General features: G+C 34.1%; 1 protein-coding gene and 1 long non-coding RNA gene across 9 annotated transcripts in view; one reads left to right on the top strand and one right to left on the bottom strand.

Moving 5' to 3' along the window:
- LOC136990826 (L-fucose kinase-like) overlaps positions 1-23,666 on the top strand; it is a 58,413-nt gene that overhangs the window by 32,752 nt on the left and 1,995 nt on the right. For all 8 annotated transcript variants that reach the window (XM_067289263.1, XM_067289266.1, XM_067289262.1 and 5 more), the window contains 8 exons: positions 5,246-5,407; positions 5,518-5,552; positions 11,125-11,225; positions 11,355-11,492; positions 18,298-18,392; positions 18,470-18,688; positions 20,843-20,942; positions 22,740-22,963. In XM_067289263.1, coding sequence (XP_067145364.1) covers positions 5,246-5,407; positions 5,518-5,552; positions 11,125-11,225; positions 11,355-11,492; positions 18,298-18,392; positions 18,470-18,688; positions 20,843-20,942; positions 22,740-22,963 — 1,074 coding nt within the window. The remainder of the gene's footprint in view (positions 1-5,245; positions 5,408-5,517; positions 5,553-11,124; positions 11,226-11,354; positions 11,493-18,297; positions 18,393-18,469; positions 18,689-20,842; positions 20,943-22,739; positions 22,964-23,666) is intronic.
- On the bottom strand, positions 5,886-6,862 carry LOC136990828 (uncharacterized). The gene is made up of 2 exons (XR_010883119.1): positions 6,588-6,862; positions 5,886-6,193 (listed from the first exon to the last, which is right to left on the bottom strand). It is a non-coding gene; the product is annotated as an uncharacterized lncRNA (long non-coding RNA).

Here is a 23,666-nt window from a genome sequence, read left to right as displayed (position 1 = left end):
GGTTTCCCAAGACTACAGATATTCAAGTACAAAGTAACCGGTTTCGACTTATTTCTACTAAGTAGTAGTTAAATAATTAAGAGATTAGGGAATGGAGAAATAAATATAACCCTGCTGAAAGAGCCAGAATTTTACTTAAACAAAAGCTTAACCGAACCAATCACTAACTCAGTACAGTGGGGTCTGATCTCATCATAATATTAGATGTAATAAAGACAGAAATTTTTCCAGTTCAATGAAAGTGACCGAAAAGTTGTCAATTTTGGAAATTTCCGCGGACACTCGGTCCTAAAACGAATTAGTTAGAAAACGAACGACGGACAATCTGTTAAGTTTAACGTATTTAGATTTTTACAGCTATGGTGAGAAACGTTTAAAATCTACAACAACCCCGTCGCGTCCTTTGAGATATACTAGTGACGCGACAAAAGAGGCATTTGACATCGACCGGTATCGGCACCCTCGGGATTTGGCATGTACACACCTACCTGGACCGTCTCCAATTCCATTCATTAGCCACTCGTAGGGAGCTATTTTACTAAGTGGGTTGTTTTAAGATTTAAAAAGTAAAGACTATTTTGTTATTTTTATGTACGTTTCTTCACAAAGTTATATTTAATTATAAGTTTCTTTAAAAGTATATTCGTACAATTGAAGAATTTTTTGTACTAGGCATGTATATTCATTACACATTTTGTTTTACTAAGTAAGTTTTTTTTATAATTTTAATTTTAGCCCTTATATCGTGGCTAGTGATTCAAAAATTTATTTTAAAAAAGTTTTGGTTCGAGACCGTATAATGAAAAAGAAAAGATTATTAAAAGAGAAAGACCAATGCCTAAATTAAATATAAATACGTGAACAAAAAAAAATTTCGACATTCTGACCATAAAATTTATGACGAATGACGATTCTTTCGTAAAATGGAAGCAATTTGGAAATCAAAGCGGAATAGAATTTAACATTGGTAGACAATATAAAATAAATATTGAAAATTATAACGAGATAATTACGACTAATAGATATAACATCTATTAATTTAGATATATGTTTTTTCTCAAAGCAAGAATTTGCATTTAGGGGCCATAGGGAATTTATTGAATCTAATAACGGAGGTAATTATATTGAACTTTCTTATTTATTAAGTACGTCGGATAATCTATTAAAAATACATTTAAAGAAGTATACGGTTTTTACTGGCTTATCAAACAAACTAATACAAACGGGCCCTGATGCACAATGTGGCTAGATGCCATTTGTGTAATGTATAGTTATATTTTATTTTATCTTAGAATATATTTTTCCTTCTCTTTCCTATTCCTATTATCTTTACTTCCTGGAACCCTTCCCTGACTGGTGCTTAATGGCTTAACAATAGGCGACCCCATTACGGACAATAGGACTGTACGCAGCCCTCGGGGGTAGAACTAAGACAAAGGAGTCACTTTTGAGTAAGAGCTGAAGGAGGAAAGACGAGAAAAGGAGAGCTCCCATATGCGTCTTTGAGACCACGTGGGTGAAGACAAAGAGGACTTTATGTTTAGTGAATATATTGACTGTTTTTTTGTCATTAAGAAGAGATCCGCCATATACACCGTTATATGTACCGTTATATGCACCTCATCGTATTAGCGCCAAAATAGTTGGGTACCCATTTCTTTTTTTTCTTCTCCTATCCGTTATTTTATTGTCCTAAATTCTTCTATCGTTCTGCATTAGTTATAATTAATTATAAGTTTAGATGTAAGGTCTATATATATTTGTAATCACCCTTTGTAAGATAGTTATTTATGTATCGGAATAGTCGTCACGAGACCTGAAGCTTATGTTATTAATTTTTTTGTCGGGTTCCGTACTAATATATACCTGTGTCGGGGATAGAGATATTATAGCTGGCATCCCACAATCCTTCCTGTATCTATATACGCGAATAAAAGATCCTGTTGTAGAAAATTATTCCAGTTTCTTTGTGTACTACATTCGCGAAATTTACAGCAATTAATTGATTGCCCCTGTAAGTCGAACACAGGGGCAATCAATTAACACAGCTTTCCTATCATCAAATGTCACGGCACGCCACTGAGTAATGCTGTGTAAAATATGTATAAAAAATTACTTTTGAATTACATAGAAATTTTTCACAAGTAAAAAACATTTATTAAAGTTTGTTGGAAACTGCTTAAAACAAACATGCCTTTGAATTCAGTCAAAAACTTAAAGAAAAAAATGAGCTCGGATCAAGCTTCTAACTTAGAAGGTAATTTTCGGTTTTTAAATAAAACATAATACAAAATATTATTGTAAATTTTTATAAGAAGATTTTAAAAAGCAAAAGTTGGTCGAATCAATACACAGGCACTCAATCCCGTTCTTATTTTGGTAACGAAAAGTCCCGCTATCCAGAATGCCTTTTCCGATTCCACTACGTCGATAGAATCGGAAAAGGCATTTAAGATAAGACAGATGTTATGCGTTTTCTCACTCGTAGCCCAGAAGACTTCTAGTTCGTTTTCGAGATGCGTGGCAGTACTTCTTTTGCCGTCTGGTATTCTCGATTAGTCTACTTTGGCCGCTTTAATAGCGGCTTTGAGCTTATTGCCCGATAATTTGGCCATTTATTTGGCTTTAATAATCGGGTTTACGAAGAGAAACTTCTTACTTGCAGACTTCGTACTCATTTGTATCCTCGCCCAATTTGCACAACCTGGCATAATGCAGTTATCGAAGCTACTGGGCAGGGTTAAAAAGTAAGACAGCCTAAGCACAATTATTGCAGATACTACAGGTTTCAACAAGTAAAGGATTTTCAGAGTTTTTGCCACAAATAGACTACATACTGATTATTAACAATCTGTGACTTGCCATAATAAGCAACAATTTAAAAAAATGATAAGCAGGCTTAAAATTAATAAAAACAAATATATTCTGACAGTTTATGGGTTAATTATACTTTATGTTTGCAAAATTTTTTCAACTTTAACACGAAATAAGAAAAAAGTGAATTTTTAAGGAGTTTGCGGGATTTCCCGGAACGAGAAGAATTTCCCAGTTTTTTTCATAGATTTTCCGGGATCCCATCGGAGTAATCCTACTACTAATAAAGGATTTGATTATGAAAAAAGACGAATTTTGGATAGTGTAAAATGAATAAGTAGAATCACTATATGAAAGAATTCGTAGGAAAGGAGATTTTCGAATGAAGTGATGCATATTAATTTTTATAAATAAGTTACCTAAAAGAAAACATGTAGCATGTACATTTTACATGATGATATGGATAAAATATCGAAGATTTTATTTTATAATTTCTTTCAAGTTCAAATTGTCAGATTAAAATTTGATGTAAGAAAGTAAACTGTAGAAATAACTACATGAATTTAAAAAAAAAATGTTTAAAGTATATTTGTCTTGTAAATAAATTAGTTTAAAATCAGAATTTAGAAGTATAAAAATATGAATAATACATTTTTATGACTAATTAAATAAAAGCATACATGATATCATGAACAACCCAGGATATTTTCATTTAAAATTGAATTATAACTATTTACAAAAATATAAAATTTTCAAGTCTATCTTACATCCTTTTTTACTCCACCACAGAAGTAACAGTGTATTGGCTTGAATAAACTTCATTAGAACAAATGGTAAATTATAAAAAATCTTCAAAGTTAAAATTGATCGAAACGCCGACTTTTTATTTGAGGATTCGGCGTCCTTTAAAACTAAAAACAATGGTTACAATTTTTGATCACAACTACCTTGTCCTTAAGGCACAATATATTACTGGTTCAGCTCCTCTGGTGGCTTGTTTGTTAGTCTTTAGTTGTTTAATTGTTTTTAGTTTTAAAGGACGTCGAATCCTCAAATAAAAGGTCGGCGTTTCGATCAATTTTAACTTTGTGTGAAGATTTTTTATAATTTACCATTTGTTCTAATGAAGTTTATTCAAGCCAATACACTGTTACTTCTGTGGTGGAGTAAAAAAGGATGTAAGATAGACTCGAAAATTTTATATTTTTGTAAATAGTTATAATTCAATTTTAACTAATTAAATAATAATGTAAATTTATAAGAACTTATACAAGAAAGTTCTTAGATTATAGGAACTGATTTTTTAAAACAAGACTGATTTGTGTGACTGTTAAAAGAGAAGATGGTAGAAAAAGCAAAAAGAAACTAAAATGTACCCAATGCAATTTAAATGTATTAATTTTACTTTAATGATGTATATATTTTATTTTTTTAAAACATTTATTAGCACAACAATATTACTAACCGAACAGGGAACTTGAATCTCAAAATGCATTTTAGTTAATATTGTAGTGAGTAATGTACCGGTAAAGATCGGTCTCACAATTGGTGAGGAAAAGTAAGGGCCGTACAAGAAATGACACGTAAATACTAAGAAGGAAATACTAAATTTTATAAATATAAACAAAAAAACGTATAACATTCAAAACCACTAGTATATTAATTACAAAATAAACAAAAACCCGCTTATTCTAACAGTATATATACAATATGTAACAATGATGCTTACATGCTGGACTGACTAAATACGTTGAATATCATTCGTACAGAACAAAGATCTCACAACAGATCGGCGTAATACACACACTAATAGGTTGTCCTCCTTATCGTAATTCTCACAGTCACCTTGATTACGCTATTGGTAGGCTCGCCTTGTGGATGCACACAGATTATCTCACGACCTCAGTCCAGCCACTATCCGTCCTTCCCCGCTTACCTTCTATGTCCGAGCTTCTCCCTCCTATATTTGTCTGCTGGCGTGTTTCCTCTTACCTTGGCCAAGTCCCAGGAAGCAAAAAGGTGCTCCTGCACGTTAGACACACCTTTTTATAACACTTCGCCATCCGGGGCTTTTGGTCAGTCACGTGAGGTTGCCATAAACGGGGATACGCAACAATGGAAAATTTTACAAAAATAACGCGACAGTGTATTTTACAAAAAAAAAAAAAAAAACCGCGACAATGTATGGCTCCCAAGCAGGGCCGATCCCGATACGTGAGAAAAACAAGGAAAAAAATGTACATATAAAAAATAGTGACGGAGCACTACAATATTTATGATAATAATGGAAATTTTCAATGATAGAATTTTATTGGAATCAAATTTAAATAAATGGTTTAAATGTTTGGTTGCTTAATATATTGTTTATAACTGTTTTGTTTATGTAAAAATGAATGTGATAAATAATAATCTCATTTCTTGTCGGTTCTAGTTTGTTCAATTGTCAAACGTTCCACTTTTACCGTTCGATCGATACGTGGTGGTAGAATGTCCGGCCAGAGTGGATCTCCAGGGCGGTTGGTCCGACACTCCTCCTATTTGTTACGAATTGGGCGGATCTGTGGTCAACGTGGCGGTGCTGATTGACGGAAAAGTACGTTTTTAGAGTCGAAAGAAAAATTCGAGACATTTTGTAAAAATTATCATTTGAAGAGTAACTTCTTAATTTAAATACAATTTATTATTTAACAAATTCATTTTCAGAAACCAATTGGTGCTAAAGCTTGCAGAATACCAGAGTAAGTTAATTTCTTATACAGTAAATATTTTAGCATTTTAATTCATTTAACATTAAGCATTAAGTCATTTTAACTTTTAAACTGAATTATTTAAATATAGTTTTTCTGTACGGTAAGAAATTAATCTATTGCTAACGTAAATTACATATGATAATTACACACCACAAATATAGTACACCCATACCTCGCTTTACGGCCTAGATACGTTCCACGAAACTTGGCCGCAAAGCGAAAAGCCGTATAAGGAATCAATTATTCTAATACAAATTCATACAAATTCAATGGGATCGGTTCCAAATTTGTTAAATATATAACATGGTTTATCATTCAAAATGCATTTTATCTTTTTATTTCATTTAAATCAAAAATACATACATAACAAGTACATACATTTGTACATAAAATAATAACAGACTCCAAAAACCAACAATAATCTATAAACAAAAATGAAACAACTTCATGTTACATAAAATATGTGTATGTTTACATACATATTTTTTTTAAAAATGGCTTTAATCTGAAGACGATGAAGAAATGGTAACCTGCAGATCACTGTCGTCATCATTTTTCGCTGGTAAGGATGGGCCTGGCTTACAAAAATTGTCCAACGTTGTTTGTCTTGCCTTCTTGTCTATTTCGTTCTTCAGTGATTTATAACAGCTAATGGCTGAATTAATTCCTCGAGAAACTTTAGCGCTACGTTCGACGTCAGGATCGTTTTCAAGGAGGATGTTTATTCCTTGTTCGAAACTGGAAAAAGCTTTCGACAAATTTTTTGATGTTAGCTGTTTGGATACAACAGGCTCTGTCTCTTCATCAAATGCCGGTTCTGCTTGCAACTGAATGAGTTCCTCATATGAAAGGGGTTCCCTATCAGCTTCAAGTAGATCAAGCACATCACGTTCGTTCAAACCTTCAAAGCCGAGATCATGTGCTAGATTAAAAATTTTTAATTTGTACTTACATACATATGTACAGTACTTACGTACCAAAAATGTCCCTAATTGTTTCCAATTTTTCCAGTTAATGTGTAACAATCAGTAATAAATATGTATATAAAACACTCACAGACAAGTCTAAACCAGCCGCTTTATGAGCACACACTGAATAAGGCTCGTAAACAAGAGGAAATAGCAAAGAGTGTGCATCGAGATTGCGCTTGCGCAAGATTGGCAACATGTAGATATATCGACATCGAAAAAAAGTTTTTTTGCCGTTATAGCGAAACATTTTAGGCCGTAAATCGAAAACGTGCCTTAATTGAAGAGGGCCGTTATAGCGAAATGCCGTATAAAGAGCGGCCGTATAGCGAGGTATGGGTGTATTTGACAAAAACTGTCTTACGAGCAGTGCCGGCTCTACAGATTTTGAGAGTGCATGAAACTTTTATGTTGGCGCCTTTTTTGAAAATTCAATGATAATGTATAAGGATATATTTTTAAAATTAATTTTTGTTAAGTTAATTTTTAATTCAAATTTAGTACAAAAAAACCAGGAAATAATTATATTGAAAATGTAACTTTTCAAGCTTTCACTGTTGCAAATTTCAATTGCAAATCTTCAATGTTTAAATTGGTAGCAATGGCACTTTCAATCGAAATCGTCACCAAGTTGTTAAGTCTTTCTTCACTCACCGTCGATCTTAAATAGTTTTTAATTTCAATAATGTTGAAAAATAGTACGCTTTGGAGTGAACTGTGCACTGAATCAACCACCACTAAATTTAAAAGTGTGATTGAGGCATGGAATGTACATTGCTCGTGGATTTTTTTTTCAGAATGTGGACCTAAATGCCATTTCAAATACCTTTCATGTTGGCATCATTGTCATAACTTTAACCCCTGATGTTTTCTACTGATAAATTATATTTTTCCAGTGAATCAATGATGGCGTGTGTCAGTTCAATTCCTGTTGAACCTTCGATCAAATGAAATCCAAGAAAACTTTCATTGATTTGAATATTATTATTGGGACCACTTCGACATATCGAACCATTCGTGGCGAGGTAATATGTTCCGCGAACGGACCGATACAAAATAAACAAATCAGATTATACTTTTAACAAGATATGATTTTTTATTTTCACCAGAAAAGAACAAAACAGGTTCTTTGTGGATCCCAACTTCTCAAAGTAAAATGTCGTATAGGCGTTCTGTCCCTCGGTATACAACAAAGGACGCGTTCGAAACGGAACCCGACAAAGTCTGACGCGTGAAGACCTTAAAACTAAGCTTATCCTACTTATAACTAGAAGAGAAGAAAAGTGAAATTAGGTGGAGGTAGAAATAGAAGAAGAAAGAAATACCCGGGATTTTCTTTTCTTAGTGTCTCTACTTTGGTGGGACACCGCTCTTGAGTCCTGCTTGATAATTGTGAACTTTCTGTTCTCTCGGTGAACTTCTCATTCTTCCGTAGTTCGCTTTAGCTCTCTCTACGATAGCCTTGGAAATTCCCTTCCCTTCTCGGGCTTGACCTTTTCGGCTCGTAGCTTTCGTTACTTTTTCTTCTGCTGCTAACCTATGCACAGCGTTTGAGCTCAATCCTTTTCTCTGCCCTCTCTCTCTGCCGTCCAGTCCAAAAGTTACTCCCTTGCTCTCTCCGAAGCCCTTGAGGTCTTGCTTTTCTATTGTTTCCGTTGTTTACTTCTTCGAAACGGTAATCCCACCCAGAGGATACAAGAAGTGGAAAGGAAAGTTTTAGAGCAGTGGTTCCCAACCACTGGTCCTTGGACCACCAGTGGTCCGCAAGAGCTAAAATATGGTCCACGAAAGATTTAAAACTTTTATTAATTTTGAGTTATTATTCCCACATTGATACAAATTGAATTTAATTTTTACTAAAAATGATATGTTTTCTATTATAATAGTACTGTTAAAGCATGTTACTCTTGAGTTTAACAATTACTTATGTTAAGTTTTGATTAAAGTTTATTTTTAGATTGACACAGTTTATTTTTCTTAAACCTTGTGGTTCCTGCTAGCAACAATGAAATCAAAGTGGTCCCTGGTCCAAAAAAGGTTGGGAACTGCTGTTTTAGAGGATAGACAAGACAAAGAGACAAAAGAATTACTAAAACTAACTTATATTACATATAAAAATATAAATACGCGAATAATATGGCCGACGGCCACACCATAACCGACATTTGTTCCCGATGGCTTGTGTCTGTTGTACAGTCAACGATCAATGCATAATAATTAGAATCCTTCACTTTTTTCAAAATTTTACTTATGATGCTTTGTCCGATCAGTTCCAAAATTTCATTTGAATGGTTTTTTTGTAAATAGTGAACAGAATTCGGTTTTTCCTTAGCTCTCATTAAATGTTTTTCCATAACTGTATCAAATTCAGCTACGAATTCCAAAATTTTCAAAAAATTTTCATTATTTTCTTTATAAACTTTATCTGATGAACCTCTAAATGGGATATTTTGTTGCCGTTGTCGTCAATGCAATCAATCTTCTTAAAACCTTATCCCAATGTTCCACTTTCTCTTGCAAACTTTTATTCATCAAACTGTCCACTGATATTCCTTTTTGAAATTGATTTTTCAGTTTCATTCACTTACTAAAGCTATCAAAATGTTTAACACTTTGCTCATTTCTTTTTAAAATTTGAGAAATGTGTTGCCAATTAATGATACCATTTTGAGCCAATATGATTGTAATCGAACTGAATATTTTACAGCAACAACAAAAGACTGTATCAGCCATTTTAGAATAAACCAACTACGATTTTTGCATTCACCGTTTTCCATGATTTGGTAAAAATAGTGATTAGAAAAACATAAATTTTCAGAGTTTTTAGGATATTGATTTAAATTATTAGTGAAACTGACTGGTTTCTTTATGACGGTTAGTTGAATAAAACTTTGGTCGTAAGTTTCTGACCAGGTTACTATTTGTAACCGTAGTGTTTGTCTCTGTGCCAAATGCTCCCACTCACGCTTTGGAGTGACTTGGACATTCTGATGTCACACACGGTTCGGCAACCTCACAAATACTGGTTAATATTAATCAAAGATCTACTGCTTCACGAAACCAATGAACCAGCGATAAAAAAAAGAACTACTTACTCTGAGAAGTGAACATTTTCATCCATTTATCAAAGGACGTCCTTGGGCTGGTGTTCTAAAGTTCGAATCGCACTTTTTGGAATGTATCGTAAACTTTATGTAGTCGATGATTAGAGGATAGTTGATAGATGCTGATTGGTGGAATGTTTGTACACAGTAAACTTCATGGAATGTGTTTCTGTTGAATTTATATATATTTTCCACCTGTTCAGGATTTCATTATCCTCTATATCAGGGGTGGCCAACAAGTCGATCGCGATCGACCGGTCAATCGCCAAGCCAATTTTGGTCGATCGCTAGCGATGTCTTGACTTAATGTATTATATTTGTAACCGAACGCAACTGTATGCATGCAGTTATGACTCGACTCATAAGCAATGAGTGCACTTCGTACTGAAACAGTGTATAAACATAATATGTATTTCACACTTCCCCCTCCCCACTTAGACTATGCCTATGACAACAAGTCGATCGCGACACATTTTTACGATAAAAAGTAGATCTTATGTGCCCAAAAGTTGGCCACCCCTGCTCTATATAGTTGATGGCTTTTGACTTTTGGGCTACTCTGTAGATCTTTATTAACTCCAGATATCTGATACCTGATCTATCCAACGTTCTTTGTATGATTTTGGCCCGGTTGAAATGGACCATCACATCAGGGTTCCTGGCATATGTGGACAGGGCGGTGTTAATAGGTCTTTTGATATGTCGGGTTGGTGCTCCTTCAAACGGGTGGTAATTGCTGTGTTCGTCTTTTGAAAGAACTTACAACTTGGTCAGTAAGAAAGGCAGCTTTAATCCACCATTATTATGATACATTTTTTATAGCCCCCTCTAATGGTCAGAATACAATTATATTATTATACATTAAAATTATTATTCTTTTTTCATACCTGTAGGGTACATAACAATACTCCCCCCTTTTTGGCTGAAATGTAAATGTACAATGAGTTTTTTAAGAGTTATTGTAATTTAATCAGATCCCAGTCTTGTGGGTGCTTTTACTATTCTACGACTTCTTGTGATATACGGGTATCCTTTGAGGTGGACTGTGCTATTTTTTCACCTAGTGGTAAGAATTCAAACTAAATATTTTTTTGCATTTTCCTTTTCCCCATGGTCCATATAACATATATACCAAGTTTCATCAAAATACGTCCACGAGAAGGGGCTCTAGACAGGTCTGAATAGGGCAACTTTAATTATAACCACCCTGTATATTGAAGAAAAACGATGGGGAAGACGAAAGTCAGTATGTAAATGAAAAGATAAATATGTACACAAATAATGATATGTTAACTAGAAAAAATGTATAGTGTGGCATTAATATGTCTAAACCTTAAGACTGGAAAGTTGAAGAAGAATATATATTTAAATTTCTGTGTTAATAACTATTTTGGGGCACCCAGACAGTCTGATTCTAAATAAGACTTGTTTCATTTATTTTAAATTAATATTGGACACAGCTTTATTTACAGAGAGAATTTTTTATAGTTTAGAAATAATAATGAATTTGGGAGAAAATGAATCTGCACCCACCCTCACCATCAACCATGTAGATCAGCTATTAGATTATAACCAACCAAATGCCGAAGGTAAATATATACTATTTGTTTATATTAAGCTTATAGTGCAAAATCGAATGACGTAGCTGTTATTAATTGCCTATTTTTGATCTGTTTAATTATAGAACAGTAAAATAATTGTCGATAATTTGATTTTAGCGGCATTATTGAAAGCTGCCGTCGTGTATGTCGGATTGGTGGAAGTGGAAAGTGAAGTCCCTCTGTCCCAACAACTGAGAAGCAAATATGAAGGAGGATTTCGAATTGCAGCTTGGTCTTTGCTTCCTCGAGGATCAGGTAAATGATACCTTTCTACAAAATTATTCTCTCTCTCTCTCTCGCTCTCTTATTTGGGTTATTGTGTGACTTTCTTATTTTACAAAATTGTTTTTTTAAAGAATCATATTTTTGCTCCTTACTTAAGAGCTCTTTGCTATTTTTGAGATATTAAAATAATTGTGTAATATTTCCAAACTTCTTTTAAGAAAAAGGTATTGTGTAATTTTCTGTAGTTAAAATTAAACCTCAAATTACCTGTTTTTAAAAGTCGGTTTGAAAGTCATTATTAAGAATTATGCAATTATGTGAATTATCTACCAATTTCTGACAATAACAAATTCAGCAAATAACTTTTCATTTGTCTGAACTTATTGGGAACATTTAAACAAAACATAAAAAATTCTTCTGTACACCACAAATAGATTTATCTGTCCTGATTTTTCTGGAAACCACAAATGCTTGGCCTTTACTTCTTCTTTTCATGTATATATATAAAAACGAATGTATGTCTGTCTGTCTGTTTGTCCTTCATGCATTACCACACCATTTATCCAATTGCCATGAAACTTTGGGAAGTTGTTTAATACACTCCTGCGAAGGTTTGTGGCATATGTGAAGACCACCATTTCCCCTTCCAAAAATATCTTTTTATATGGATTAAGGCTTTTATATCCAACAGATGGTGCTAACTCTGACGACATAAGTTTGCTTTTCTGTGAGGCACTATGCTTTTCTGTGAGAATGGACTAAAGCAGATCATTTTCTATCTATCTATATAAATAAAATATAACGTTCGTTTGTTCCTACCGATTCCTTTGAAATTTTGACACAACGTTGCATTCGAATACGCACGTGTTTTTATATAATATACATGTCGAAATTCTACCCACTGGGGGAGATGGACAGGATTAAGGCTTACCGTGAAGAACTTGGCTTCTATTATGGTATTTTAGATGCGGTTTTTTGCGTTTTAATAGGTTACATCAACAGAATATACACTAAAAAGGGATTTTTCGATATTCCCCAGCGGAGAAAGGGACAGGATTAAGGCTTACTGTGAAGAACTCAGTTTTTATTATACTATTTTAGATGCGATTTTGGTTGCGTTTATAAGGTACGTCAAGAGAATGTACATTTTTTCATTCATTCATTCATTAAGTTTATTTAGCGTAACATTTGTTTGTTACATGCCCCGATATCGCATGGCATAATCAGGGTTACATACAGAAAACAATGGATACAATATACATGAAATTCTACATAAGATTGAAATGTATTTAAATATAAAATATAACAATATAATATTAAATAGAGTATTAACAATAATACATTCAAAGATGATGCATAGTACGTAGTGTAGCATATAATTATCATGAGATTAAGATAATATAATATTTACAAAAGATACTAACTATATACAATTATATACATATCTTGGTAAGTTGCATACATCAACTAAGAGAAAGTAAGTGTTAACATATTGATGAAACATGCACTCAGTAAACAGATTCTTAAGACTCATTAGTATGCAGAGTAATTAACAGCTTACCAATAAGAGGATAACATTACAAAATAATGTATCCAAAATATTATAGTCCTGTAAACAAGGCAGATTTCCTCTCTATTGCAATGGCATAGTCAGTCTTTAGTTGTAATTTGGTTTTTTCCTTAAGAAATACTGGGCAAGTTTGGTCCATTGTATTGTGACAAGTATCAGTGTTATTTTCACATGAACAATTGGTACACTTTGGTGGACAAAGTATGTTGGGACAGTTTTTGTATAGATGAAGCTCACCACAGTGACTACACACATTATCTGTAGAAGTACAGTTTTTTGCAAAGTGTCCAAAAGGTAAACAGCGATAACACTGAATAATGGGGAAAAAGTCAAAAACTTGGCAGGTAGTCCAAAGGAGGTGGATCTTTCCCGCTTTTACCATTTTTTCTCTAGCCATAGGAGTTACCTCAAGAATCCAGGAGATGTGATTTTGATTCTTTTCATTAAGTGAAAACCTGATATGAGCATTTTCAGGGAAAGTGCATTCTGTGAAATTGGATCCTAAAAGGTGCCCATTTTGTTCAAAAATATCTTCAATGAGGTCCTCTTTATTGATATCTTTGGGGACTGAAGCAATTTTGATTAGTGGGAGTCTCTTTTTCGGTAGTTTTGAAATTAAGCCCGGTATCTGTTCAACATTATCCTTAAAATAGTTAGCATCACTCTTATGATTCAAATCAATTGCAAGTCCTCCATTTCTTATTTTTCTTATACGGCATATACCTATTCCCAATTTATCTGGTTCCACATTATTAGTTAAATGAGATTTAGTTTCCTCACTTGTAGCTCCTTGTTTGTCACCAAATACCAATACTGTATACTCTGGTGCAGGTGGGTCATTTGTAACTGAGGTTGATTTTATTCCCTTTAAAAGGGTATCTCTATAGCTTGGAGTGCAAGAAACTTTTACGCTAGCTGGATCATTGGAAGAGGTTTCCTTATGATTATGTACTGTGTGTTGTATATCCAATAAGATTTCTTTAGATTCGTTAATTTGAGTAACTTTAAATTCATTTAAATTCTCTTTAGTAACAAATTTTGAAAGTGCTCGTTCAATTAAATTATTTTTCTTTAGTGTAGTTTCGGCTAATTCAATAACTCTTGTAAACTGTGTCAATATGTACGTGAGATGACAATCAACTCCAAATTTAGCATTTCGATTATGCTGGAAATATTTCTTAATTTCATCAACAATGCCTTAGGCAGTATCATGAAAAATTTGTATTTCTGCATCCATATTAAACTATAAAAATTAATTTTGTCTAAAATATTAAATTTACTATCTTAAAATTATCAGCAATGTCTTCTTCTACTTGAGACAAATCTAAAAATATATGATATGCCCAGGAAATTATTAATACAAACGGAAAAAAAAATGAAACTTCCGGTAAAAGTTCTAGAAGTTTCCAGAAGAGGTCAATGACCGTTACTGTGGAGACTGTGAATGTTGAAGAATGTTAATTTAGTAGAATGTGAATAATTTAAAAACTATTGAAGATAATTGGATGAAATTTTCAGAAAAAATCATATTTATTATCTTCTAAGAACCGCCCGAATATTTTTTAAAAATATCCCACCGGAAGAGAGTTATGTCTTGTCAAAAATTAACCGGAAGTGATTCATATCTTGTAAACTACTGGGCCAATAACCCCAAAATTTCTGAAGTTGTACTCACTTATTATGTGCGAGTCAGATTCCGTTATCACTTCCGGTTGACCCGTTCCACGAATCCGGATAATCGAATTAGAATATCCCAAATTTTTAAACTTGCACAGATTCTCACAAAATGATCTGATTTTTATAAATTGACATTTTCATGATCCGGAAATGAAACGGAATCCAAAAATGTATAACACTATAGGCAAACAATCAAAAAATCCGCAAAAAAACATTGTAAAATGAAGAGCACAAAATTCCACCACTAAATCACATTAGTACAGTGCCGCCTCCCAAGAGAATGTACACTAAGAAAGGATTTTTTTAATTTAATATTTGAATAAGTAAAATAAAAATGAAGTGAAACAATAACAGATGTCATTCAGTGGTCAATTTGTATTTTTGACACTTAATGGAATTTTAGTGGTTCCTGCTTAAAAGAATGTCCTCTAAACTGCATACTATACTCATTGCCGTGAAAATTAGCACCACCAAGAACGATTTGTCGGAATTAAATGAAATTGTACATGTGTGAGTGTAACAGTGATAAAGTAAGCGATTACAAAATGAAGGCAAAAGGATAATTTATTGCAGAAAAAAACTACAAATGAAAAGAGGTTCTGATACCATGTTGGGCCACCTACGGCATGAATACACAATGTGATACAGGAGGGCATGGAGGCATAAGGGTTTGCTATGATGTCCTGTGGCATCTCTGTCCAGAGTTGCTGCAAGCAGTCCTCTAGTTTGGCCAAACTCCTAGGCTGTCCAGCTTGGCATCCAGCTAGGTGTTCCCAGGCATGTTTGATTGCTGACAAATCAGGGAACCAGGCAGGCTGTGGCAATGTGCTGGAGAAAGTTTTGTGACACACTTGCTGTGTGTGCATTGTCCTATTGGAAATGGTTCTTGGGAGTTCTGTCATGAGAGGCAACACACATGGCTGCAAGATGTCATTAACATACTGCTGGGCTATCATGGTCCCTTGGATCTCTACTAGAGGTGACTGGCAGTTATATGTGATGGCACCCCAGACCATCACACCAGATGTGGGGCAGTGTGACACTCCAAAATGTAGGCAGGATTGAGATGTTTACCACGGAGCCTCCAGACACAAACACAGCTGTCATCGGTACCCAAACCAAATCTGGATTTGTCATTGTAGATGACCTGGTTCTATTCTATTGTGGTCCAATCCCACTGGGAACGACATCACTCCAAACAAGAGGTGACTGTGGGTGGTGTCTATGACAACGCACGTGATGGCTGCTGTTATACGAAATGTTTCTCACCCAGGAACCTTTGAAATTGTCCGGACAGACACGGGGCCGTAATGATGGCACCACCTGTATCTAGATGGCGGACAACAATATGGTTGGCTGTGTGTGTGTGCTTGTTGGAGGACCAAGCAATCCTCTCGGCTAGTGGTCTACCAAGGGTGTCCCTTAGCCTGGGCATCATGTGTGCATACTGTCTCTCATCCACTGGTCCCAACACCACCTCACAGTGTTGTCAGAATGGCCTAGATTACAATCTGATTTGGCTGATGACCATCCAGCTTCTCTTAATTTGATGAACTTTCCCCTTTCAAACTCAGTTAGTTGTTCATATAATTTTTAATTGTGATGTAAAGGCATCTTTAGTGATACAGCATCCTCTGTATCAGGTAAACTACAGACAGGATGCCTTTGTAAGCATTTTTTATCAGGAAACTGACTTTGATGACTTCTGCTGTCATAAATAAACAACAACTAACCCATTATACGTAAAGTAAGACACCAACCAATGCCAAATTATCGGGCTAGAAAACGGCTATAGCAATATTAATAATTTAAGATAATTTGATACTAGAGTTAGGCGTTAGGCACCATCTCTTGCTAAATTTAATAATTAGAATATTAATTAAATAATTTAAATAAATTTAGGCCTAACTGGAAGAAAAGAATTGGCCCAAAGTGGGACTCGAACCCGCAACTTCTGCTCGCCGTGCAGATGCATTGCCAATTACACTCCTTGGACCTCCAGTCCGATCTCCCCTTACAGTATACATAAGCTTACATTACAACCACCGACAGCCATTACAATGCCGGCTGGGGACGCATTAAGTGCCCACGTCCTCCCAAGACACTCAACCAGCCATCGCAACCCTGGCAAGGCATGTGTATATAATATATATATAATAATAATTATAATGATCCATGATGGTCGTAACTAAGCTTATGTATACCAGAATGGGAGATCGGACTGGAGGTCCGGGTAGCGTAATTGGCAACGCATCTGCACGGCGAGCAGAAGTTGCGGGTTCGAGTCCCACTTTGGGCCAATTCTTTTTTTCCAGTTAGGCCTAAATTTATTTAAATTATTTAATTAATATTCTAATTATTAAATTTAGCAAGAGATGGTGCCTAACGCCTAACTCTAGTATCAAATTATCTTAAATTATTAATATTGCTATAGCCGTTTTCTAGCCCGATAATTTGGCATTGGTTGGTGTTCTGCTGGCATTACACAATGAGCCATCACACTATAACTCTAATCGTTTCTGTATCTGCTTGAGACTTATTCAATTCCTACTATTAGTTCACACTCTCCCTATATATATGTATATATCTTGTTCAAATTTTCAATCGTTAATAAAATAAAATACTTTTTATTCATCCACTCAAGTTCAAATACATTTTTTTAAACTTGTAGTGGATGACACTTGATGTTAATACAGTTTTTTCAAATATTAATTCATTAATTAATTTTAATTAATTTTAGTTTTATATGGGAGAAAAAAATTTCTCTTATATAAGATATTTAGCGGAGTGTGAATTATATTTAGTGTGTGTGAACTAAAATAAAATTTTTCTTTGTTGACCTAAGTAGGAATTGACTTAAAAAAGTGTTTTTTTATATTACTTGTTTACTTGTTAAGTTTCACAGTGATAAGATAACTCCTTCTCGGTGCACTAATTTTTATCATAATGAGTGTAGTTAAGTAACATGTTTTCAAAAACCAATACAAATGTGTGGAGTACACTTGAGAAATTACAATATAAATATTGCTAAATGAGTTGCAAAGAACACTGGCTTTTATTATTTTTCAGTTTAAAAATTTTACAAAAGATTTTTTTTGGTAGTTGAAGAATCACTTTCTACAGATTTTCCATCTGAAGATTTTATGAAATATTCTATTATGAGAAATTCTTTCCTGTATTTTTATTACTGATCATTGTCAAGATATTTATAAAATTTTTTAAAATGATTTTTGAAAATTCACATTACAAACATTGAATATGAGAGAAACATGAGCTGGTACTCAATGTCTAGTAATATTCTGAGATCCTTTTGACTAATATTTACATTGGTTTGCCATTGAAAAATGAACATAAGTAACTTACAAATATTTTTACTTCTTGTCTGTGATTAATATATCTTGATGTGGCCTAAGTATTTTTTGGATCTGATCTCTGACTCAGTTTTCAACACTTAACATACAAGGTGTGATAAATCTGGAGAAATTAGCCAAATTTAGGCCACATCAAGATAAGTAACTTATTTGTGATGAAGAAAGCAAGAAATATCTAAAAGATTCAAAAGTATTTACAAATAATAATTGTATTTAGGTATGGGAACCAGCAGTATCATGGCTTCGGCCGTCCTGGCCGCTCTGTGGACCGTCGTCGGACGCTCTTACTGCCGCGAGTCTCTGATACATGCGGTATCTTCCTTTATTTAAGTTGCCTTTTTAATGTGGCATTACCCTTTGTTACCGAAATGCATTTATCTCCTTTTCAGGTGCTTCAGTTGGAGCAGTTGCTGACTACGGGTGGAGGATGGCAGGACCAGGTGGGTGGAATAGTAGGAGGAATCAAGAGGGGACTATCCAAACCGGGTCTCCCTCTGCGAGTTCTGGTGGAAGAGGCCCAGATTAGTGAAGAATTTCTAAAGAGATTTGAGGACCACTTCCTTCTAATCTACACGGGAAAAGTTCGACTGGCCAAAAATCTCTTGCAGGTGAATGGTGTATTTAGTCATTTATTTTTTTTATTTGAATGGAAAGATAGCCAGTGGCCTCCCACAATTCTATGTTTTTCTTACTTTTGAAAGATGACAGCAATCTTGTGTGTGAAAAGTTTTAAAATGTCTAAAATCTGGTATGTCCTATTTATAATAAAATTGGGCAGATCAAGTTCCAACTCCCCATATTAATACTTCTGAGTAAGGAAAAGAATATTCCAAGAGGTTCTGTGTTTCCTAACCAAGAAGAAATTTGCACAATAAATATAATCTGAGCAATAAATGTATTTTTATTTAAGTATATTTTTAAAATTTAATTTAATAATTTTCAAAACAGTTTAAAACTTTCTAATAAAGTCCTATGAAAAACTATGTTAAAATAACATCCAGGGTTGTCATCTTTAAATTAACCCTTTCCATGCTGGCGATCTACAGCAAATAATTGAATGGAATTTGTCGTGTGGCGCATTTTTTGCAGTTTTTGGATAATTTTTAAATCGCGATATTTCGCTTCAAAATCGCGCTATGTTTAATCTGTTTTTTGTGTTTGATTAAGAACATATCACAGTTTACGATTGTTTAATTTTTAGTTTAATAGAAATTTAAAATAATATTAAAATTTGAAGCTTACGAACAAAAGAAAAAATAATTAATTTACAGAAAATCGCTAAACTTTGTACATTTGTTAGTTAGATACATCTGTCTTCTTTTAAATAAAAGAAACCGCAGCTCTCTGGCTAGAGCGGGGGAGAAGTTATTGCCATTATTTACACTATGTCTCTAATTACTTACACTAAAATAAGCGATTAGTTAATTTTTTCCTGCAATTATGCAATATCTGGAAGTAATGAGTTTTTCGGTAAATTTTTCAGATAGAAGCTTTTGATAAGAAATCTTCTTGTCTAAATAAAGTCAAATAACATGAAAACTAGTAGAATTACGGCTCTAAAATGATGAATATAGCTATCTTTTAACTTTTGTTTACATTCTGACTTTAATCACGTGGATTGGTTCTTCGCGGGAAAATCCCAACCAAATGGTTTTAAAAAAACTCTCATTTGTTGAAGTTGATTCAGTCATAATATAAATTACCAATTAGAGCGTAATAGGCGTAGAAACAAAATTTTTAAAGTCAGTTAACAGCAAGAAGATCTTCCATAGATTTACTACAGGGAGGTCGAGTTTCCCGGAAATATTTATTGCTAGATAGTTTTAAAAACATATTTACTAGCCGAAATATTGTAGAATTAGCTAGTTTAATGTCTAAGTACATTAAATTAGTTAATTAATGCTAAAAAATGATTTAAAAAGTGGATTTATTGCGATTGTTTACATTTTACTTGGAAGGTTGAAGACGGGACTTTTCGCGGCAAATTTTCCTTTCACAAGTCTGTGATTAGTTAAAGTAATGTCAACAAAGACAGAAGATACCCAATAAAACTGTAGGAGTTTCCCTTTGATTGTTTTCAGTCAACTGTGTAGTTAACTGGGAAGATTTGCTGTAGAATGGTAGGGGGTCTATTTTAACGAAATATTTATGGCCCAGGGGTGGTCACAAAACACTTTTTGGCTTAAACAAAGTCAATCGACCTACAGAAGAGCGAATCAAAGCTAAGATCGCTGGAAAATCGAATATAACGCAAATTAATCAACTTTTTTGATTAATTACGCCTAAAGGCGTATGCCGCATCACAAATTAACGGCAAGTCACGTGACATACGCCTAAAGGCGTATAACCGCATGGAAAGGGTTAAGGAACAGTCCCTATTTTATTCTTCAGGCATTTATATAAGAGACAGAGGAAATTCGTATTCCACTATCGTTCCACTTATATAATTTTAGGCCATCATGATCATTGGTGACAGAGGGTCCATTTACCTATGATGAAATCATCATAGGTAAATGGACCCTCTGTCACCAATTTTATCAGAGAGGAAGGAAAAGTGTTTAGTTTTCTTAATTATCCAAATGCATTTTCAAATGTTGACAGTTTTATTAATTTTAAAGTCAACAAAGCTCTAGTTGACTAAGGCATTGTCAAATGCTCTAGTCAATTAGCAGTTGGCACAATTTGAGGGTGATCAAAATATTTTAATTATGGAAATATATTTATAATTATTTTGTGGAGAATTTCCTTTTTTTTTCTTTAAGAATGTGATAAGGAACTGGTATGCCCGAGAACAGAAGGTGGTCCAGTGTTTCCGTTCTCTTCTTCAAAACTCTTCTCTCATGTTCGAAGCCTTTCATTCTGGTAAGTTTTACTTTTGCCTTTTTTTTCGACCTCAATAAATTAACAAAGGTAGATGTGTGATCCTCTTCCATTTCTTCACTTTAACAGAAGTTGCAATGGTTGGAGGACCCAAAAATATACAAAACAAACAATTCAATCAGTTTTTAAATCTAAGATGTTATCTTGGGCAAATTTAATTTAGACCATGGGAGTTTTTTGTATAAAATTATGCTGAAGAAATGATGCTTTCTATGTTAAGATGCAGATAATTTCTTTTTGTTTTAATATTTTTAGAGAATATAAATGAACAAAAGTGAAAACAAAAAGATTAAGAATATAATTGAGAGAAAACACAGTTATGCCTGTAGTTCCAGATTTGTCAGTCCCTTATGAAATTACAGAATTATAGTCACTGGAATATGGAATTTGTACATAAGAGATCACCAGAAGTATTTTCTGTCCATAGTCAATTATCATGGTGATGGTGATTCAAAAGTCTCCAGACACTGACAACACTGCTGTGAATTCAAACGAGTTGGTATCTGCATCATCATCAAAGCACATACTATCATTTTACAGAGCTGTTGAGTTCATTCATTTGGAAAACGTTGTTTTCTATAAGAAAGAATGACTGACAAAAAGTCATCATTTCACGCATCTTGCATCATTATTGGAAACAAAGGTTCAGTGCTAGGATGACAACAGAGAAAATTTGCAAAATTGAAGGCCCAGGCCTAATTTGCAAGACAGCTGCAGCTGAATGGTTCCACTACTTCAACTCTGGGAACACCAGCCTTATAGACTAGCCTTGGTCTGGATGATCATTGATGACCAAGTACTGTTTGAAACTGTTCAGTAGCAGCCAGGCAGCAGCACTCACCGTCTGCCAAACTTAGTTTTACAATCAACCATTGTTCAGCATTTGAAACACTTTGGCTTTAGTAGCAGATGACCTCAAGAGCTACCCTATGAACTGACAGAGCAGTAGGTACATAAGGATACAAGTTTGCAATCATATGTTGCAAAACTCAAAAAATGACAGTATCACAACAGGAGATAAAAAATGAATTTTTTTTTAGAAATCCTAACAAAGGAAACCAGTGGCTCTGACCAGATGAAGTGCCAGCATAAGTGATTCAACAATGATAGTTCAAACAAAAAGTCATGCTGGCATTTGGTGGATTTTGGATGGTCTAGTGCATTGGGAGCTGGTTCCTAGTGGCCAGACTGTAGACAGCAACGTCTATGCTGAGCAACTGGATTGGATGTTTGAAGTCCTGCTTCATAGCTATCTAGCATTGCTTAATTAAAAGTGTACACTGTTGCAGCATGATAATGCTCTGGCACAGAGTTCCAGAGTGGTCCAAGAAAAGTTCGATCCCTTCCAGCTTATCTAAGATTTGCCTCACTCCATCAAATTTTCACTCTTCTCGTTGTTGGCACATTTTCTGCAAGGATGTACCTTCAATACAGTGCATGATGTTAAAAACGGGTTCCGTGAGTTTTTGGCATCAAAATCAGTTGAGCGGAATTACCGAGGAATTCGCCAACTTGCAGAAATATATGTCAGGACCATAGCTAACAATGGCCTTTATTTCAGGGAACGATCATGTTTTTGAATTTTAGTAGGAATAGTTTTGTATCTTGTGTCTGTATTTTTTTGAAATTTTTGAGTCAACCTGATATTTCCAGGATGCTACTAGTCCGTTTTCTCAGAATAGATGACACAGTTGAAAAAATCTATTTTGGTTTAAAATTTATTAAAGGCTACATACAAGGCAAAAGAGATTATTTCATTTGTTGAATGTTTCTTTCCAGGGGACTTGGAGAAGATTGGTCATCTGATGAATGCCTACTGGGAGCAAAAGCAGTGGCTGGCCCCGGGCAGTCGACCCGACTTGGTGGGAGACATGACGGATAAACTGCAATCTCTGACTTACGGCCAATGTCTGGTGGGAGCGGGAGGAGGAGGCTTCTTGTGTCTGCTGACCAAACGGCCCCATCAGGCCGATGCCATCAAAGAAATCATCTCGCAAATAAAGGTAATTGTCATTTGGGCTCTTTCTAATAACAGAAACATTTAGGACACTGTATTTACTTTTAACCAAACATGGATGGTTGTAGCAATTAGTATCTCATGTAGAGACTTTTTCATTATTATTTATCTACAGAATTTCGGCATTTGTTGGTGTTTAGCTTTATCTACAGAATAATCCTTGGACATTTTTGCCTCAATCATTCCATTTCTTTAATATTTAGTTATAATCCCAATAAAAGCACAATGTTATATTCTTGATGCTTCTTATAGAAGTGATCTTTTATCATCTTTTTTTTAATCTCTTTTTTATCATCTTTTGTGATTTAATGTGAATGAACTGCATACACTAATACTTAGTGAGCAAGGCAGTAAAATTAACATGACAGCCAATCATTTCTTGGTCTAGATCAGTTTATTTCAAAATTTCTGTGTATTCACAAATTATTTTTTTTTCATTTCAATTCTTCACAGACCTTTTGTCACTCATGTATCTGCCTCAAATGATAAAAGACAAAAAATAATTTGTATTTACGACAGAAAACATCATCATTTTTTATATGAAAAGGAAGGAGAAATGGTCTAGAAAAAGAAATTAGATTGAAGGTCTCTTTTTTATCTCTCTAAACTGTTTCTTTAATCATTGTTTTAATAAATTTTCAGAAAAATACAAAATTAGTTTTAATTGGCTTGCTGCTATTTTTCATTTA

This window comes from Centruroides vittatus, unplaced genomic scaffold (assembly GCF_030686945.1).
Source record: "Centruroides vittatus isolate TY-2023 unplaced genomic scaffold, ASM3068694v2 contig_1343, whole genome shotgun sequence".
NCBI lineage: Eukaryota > Metazoa > Arthropoda > Arachnida > Scorpiones > Buthidae > Centruroides > Centruroides vittatus.
The sequence above is the reverse complement of the archived record's forward strand: the minus strand, read 5'-3'. Positions and strand labels throughout refer to the sequence as shown.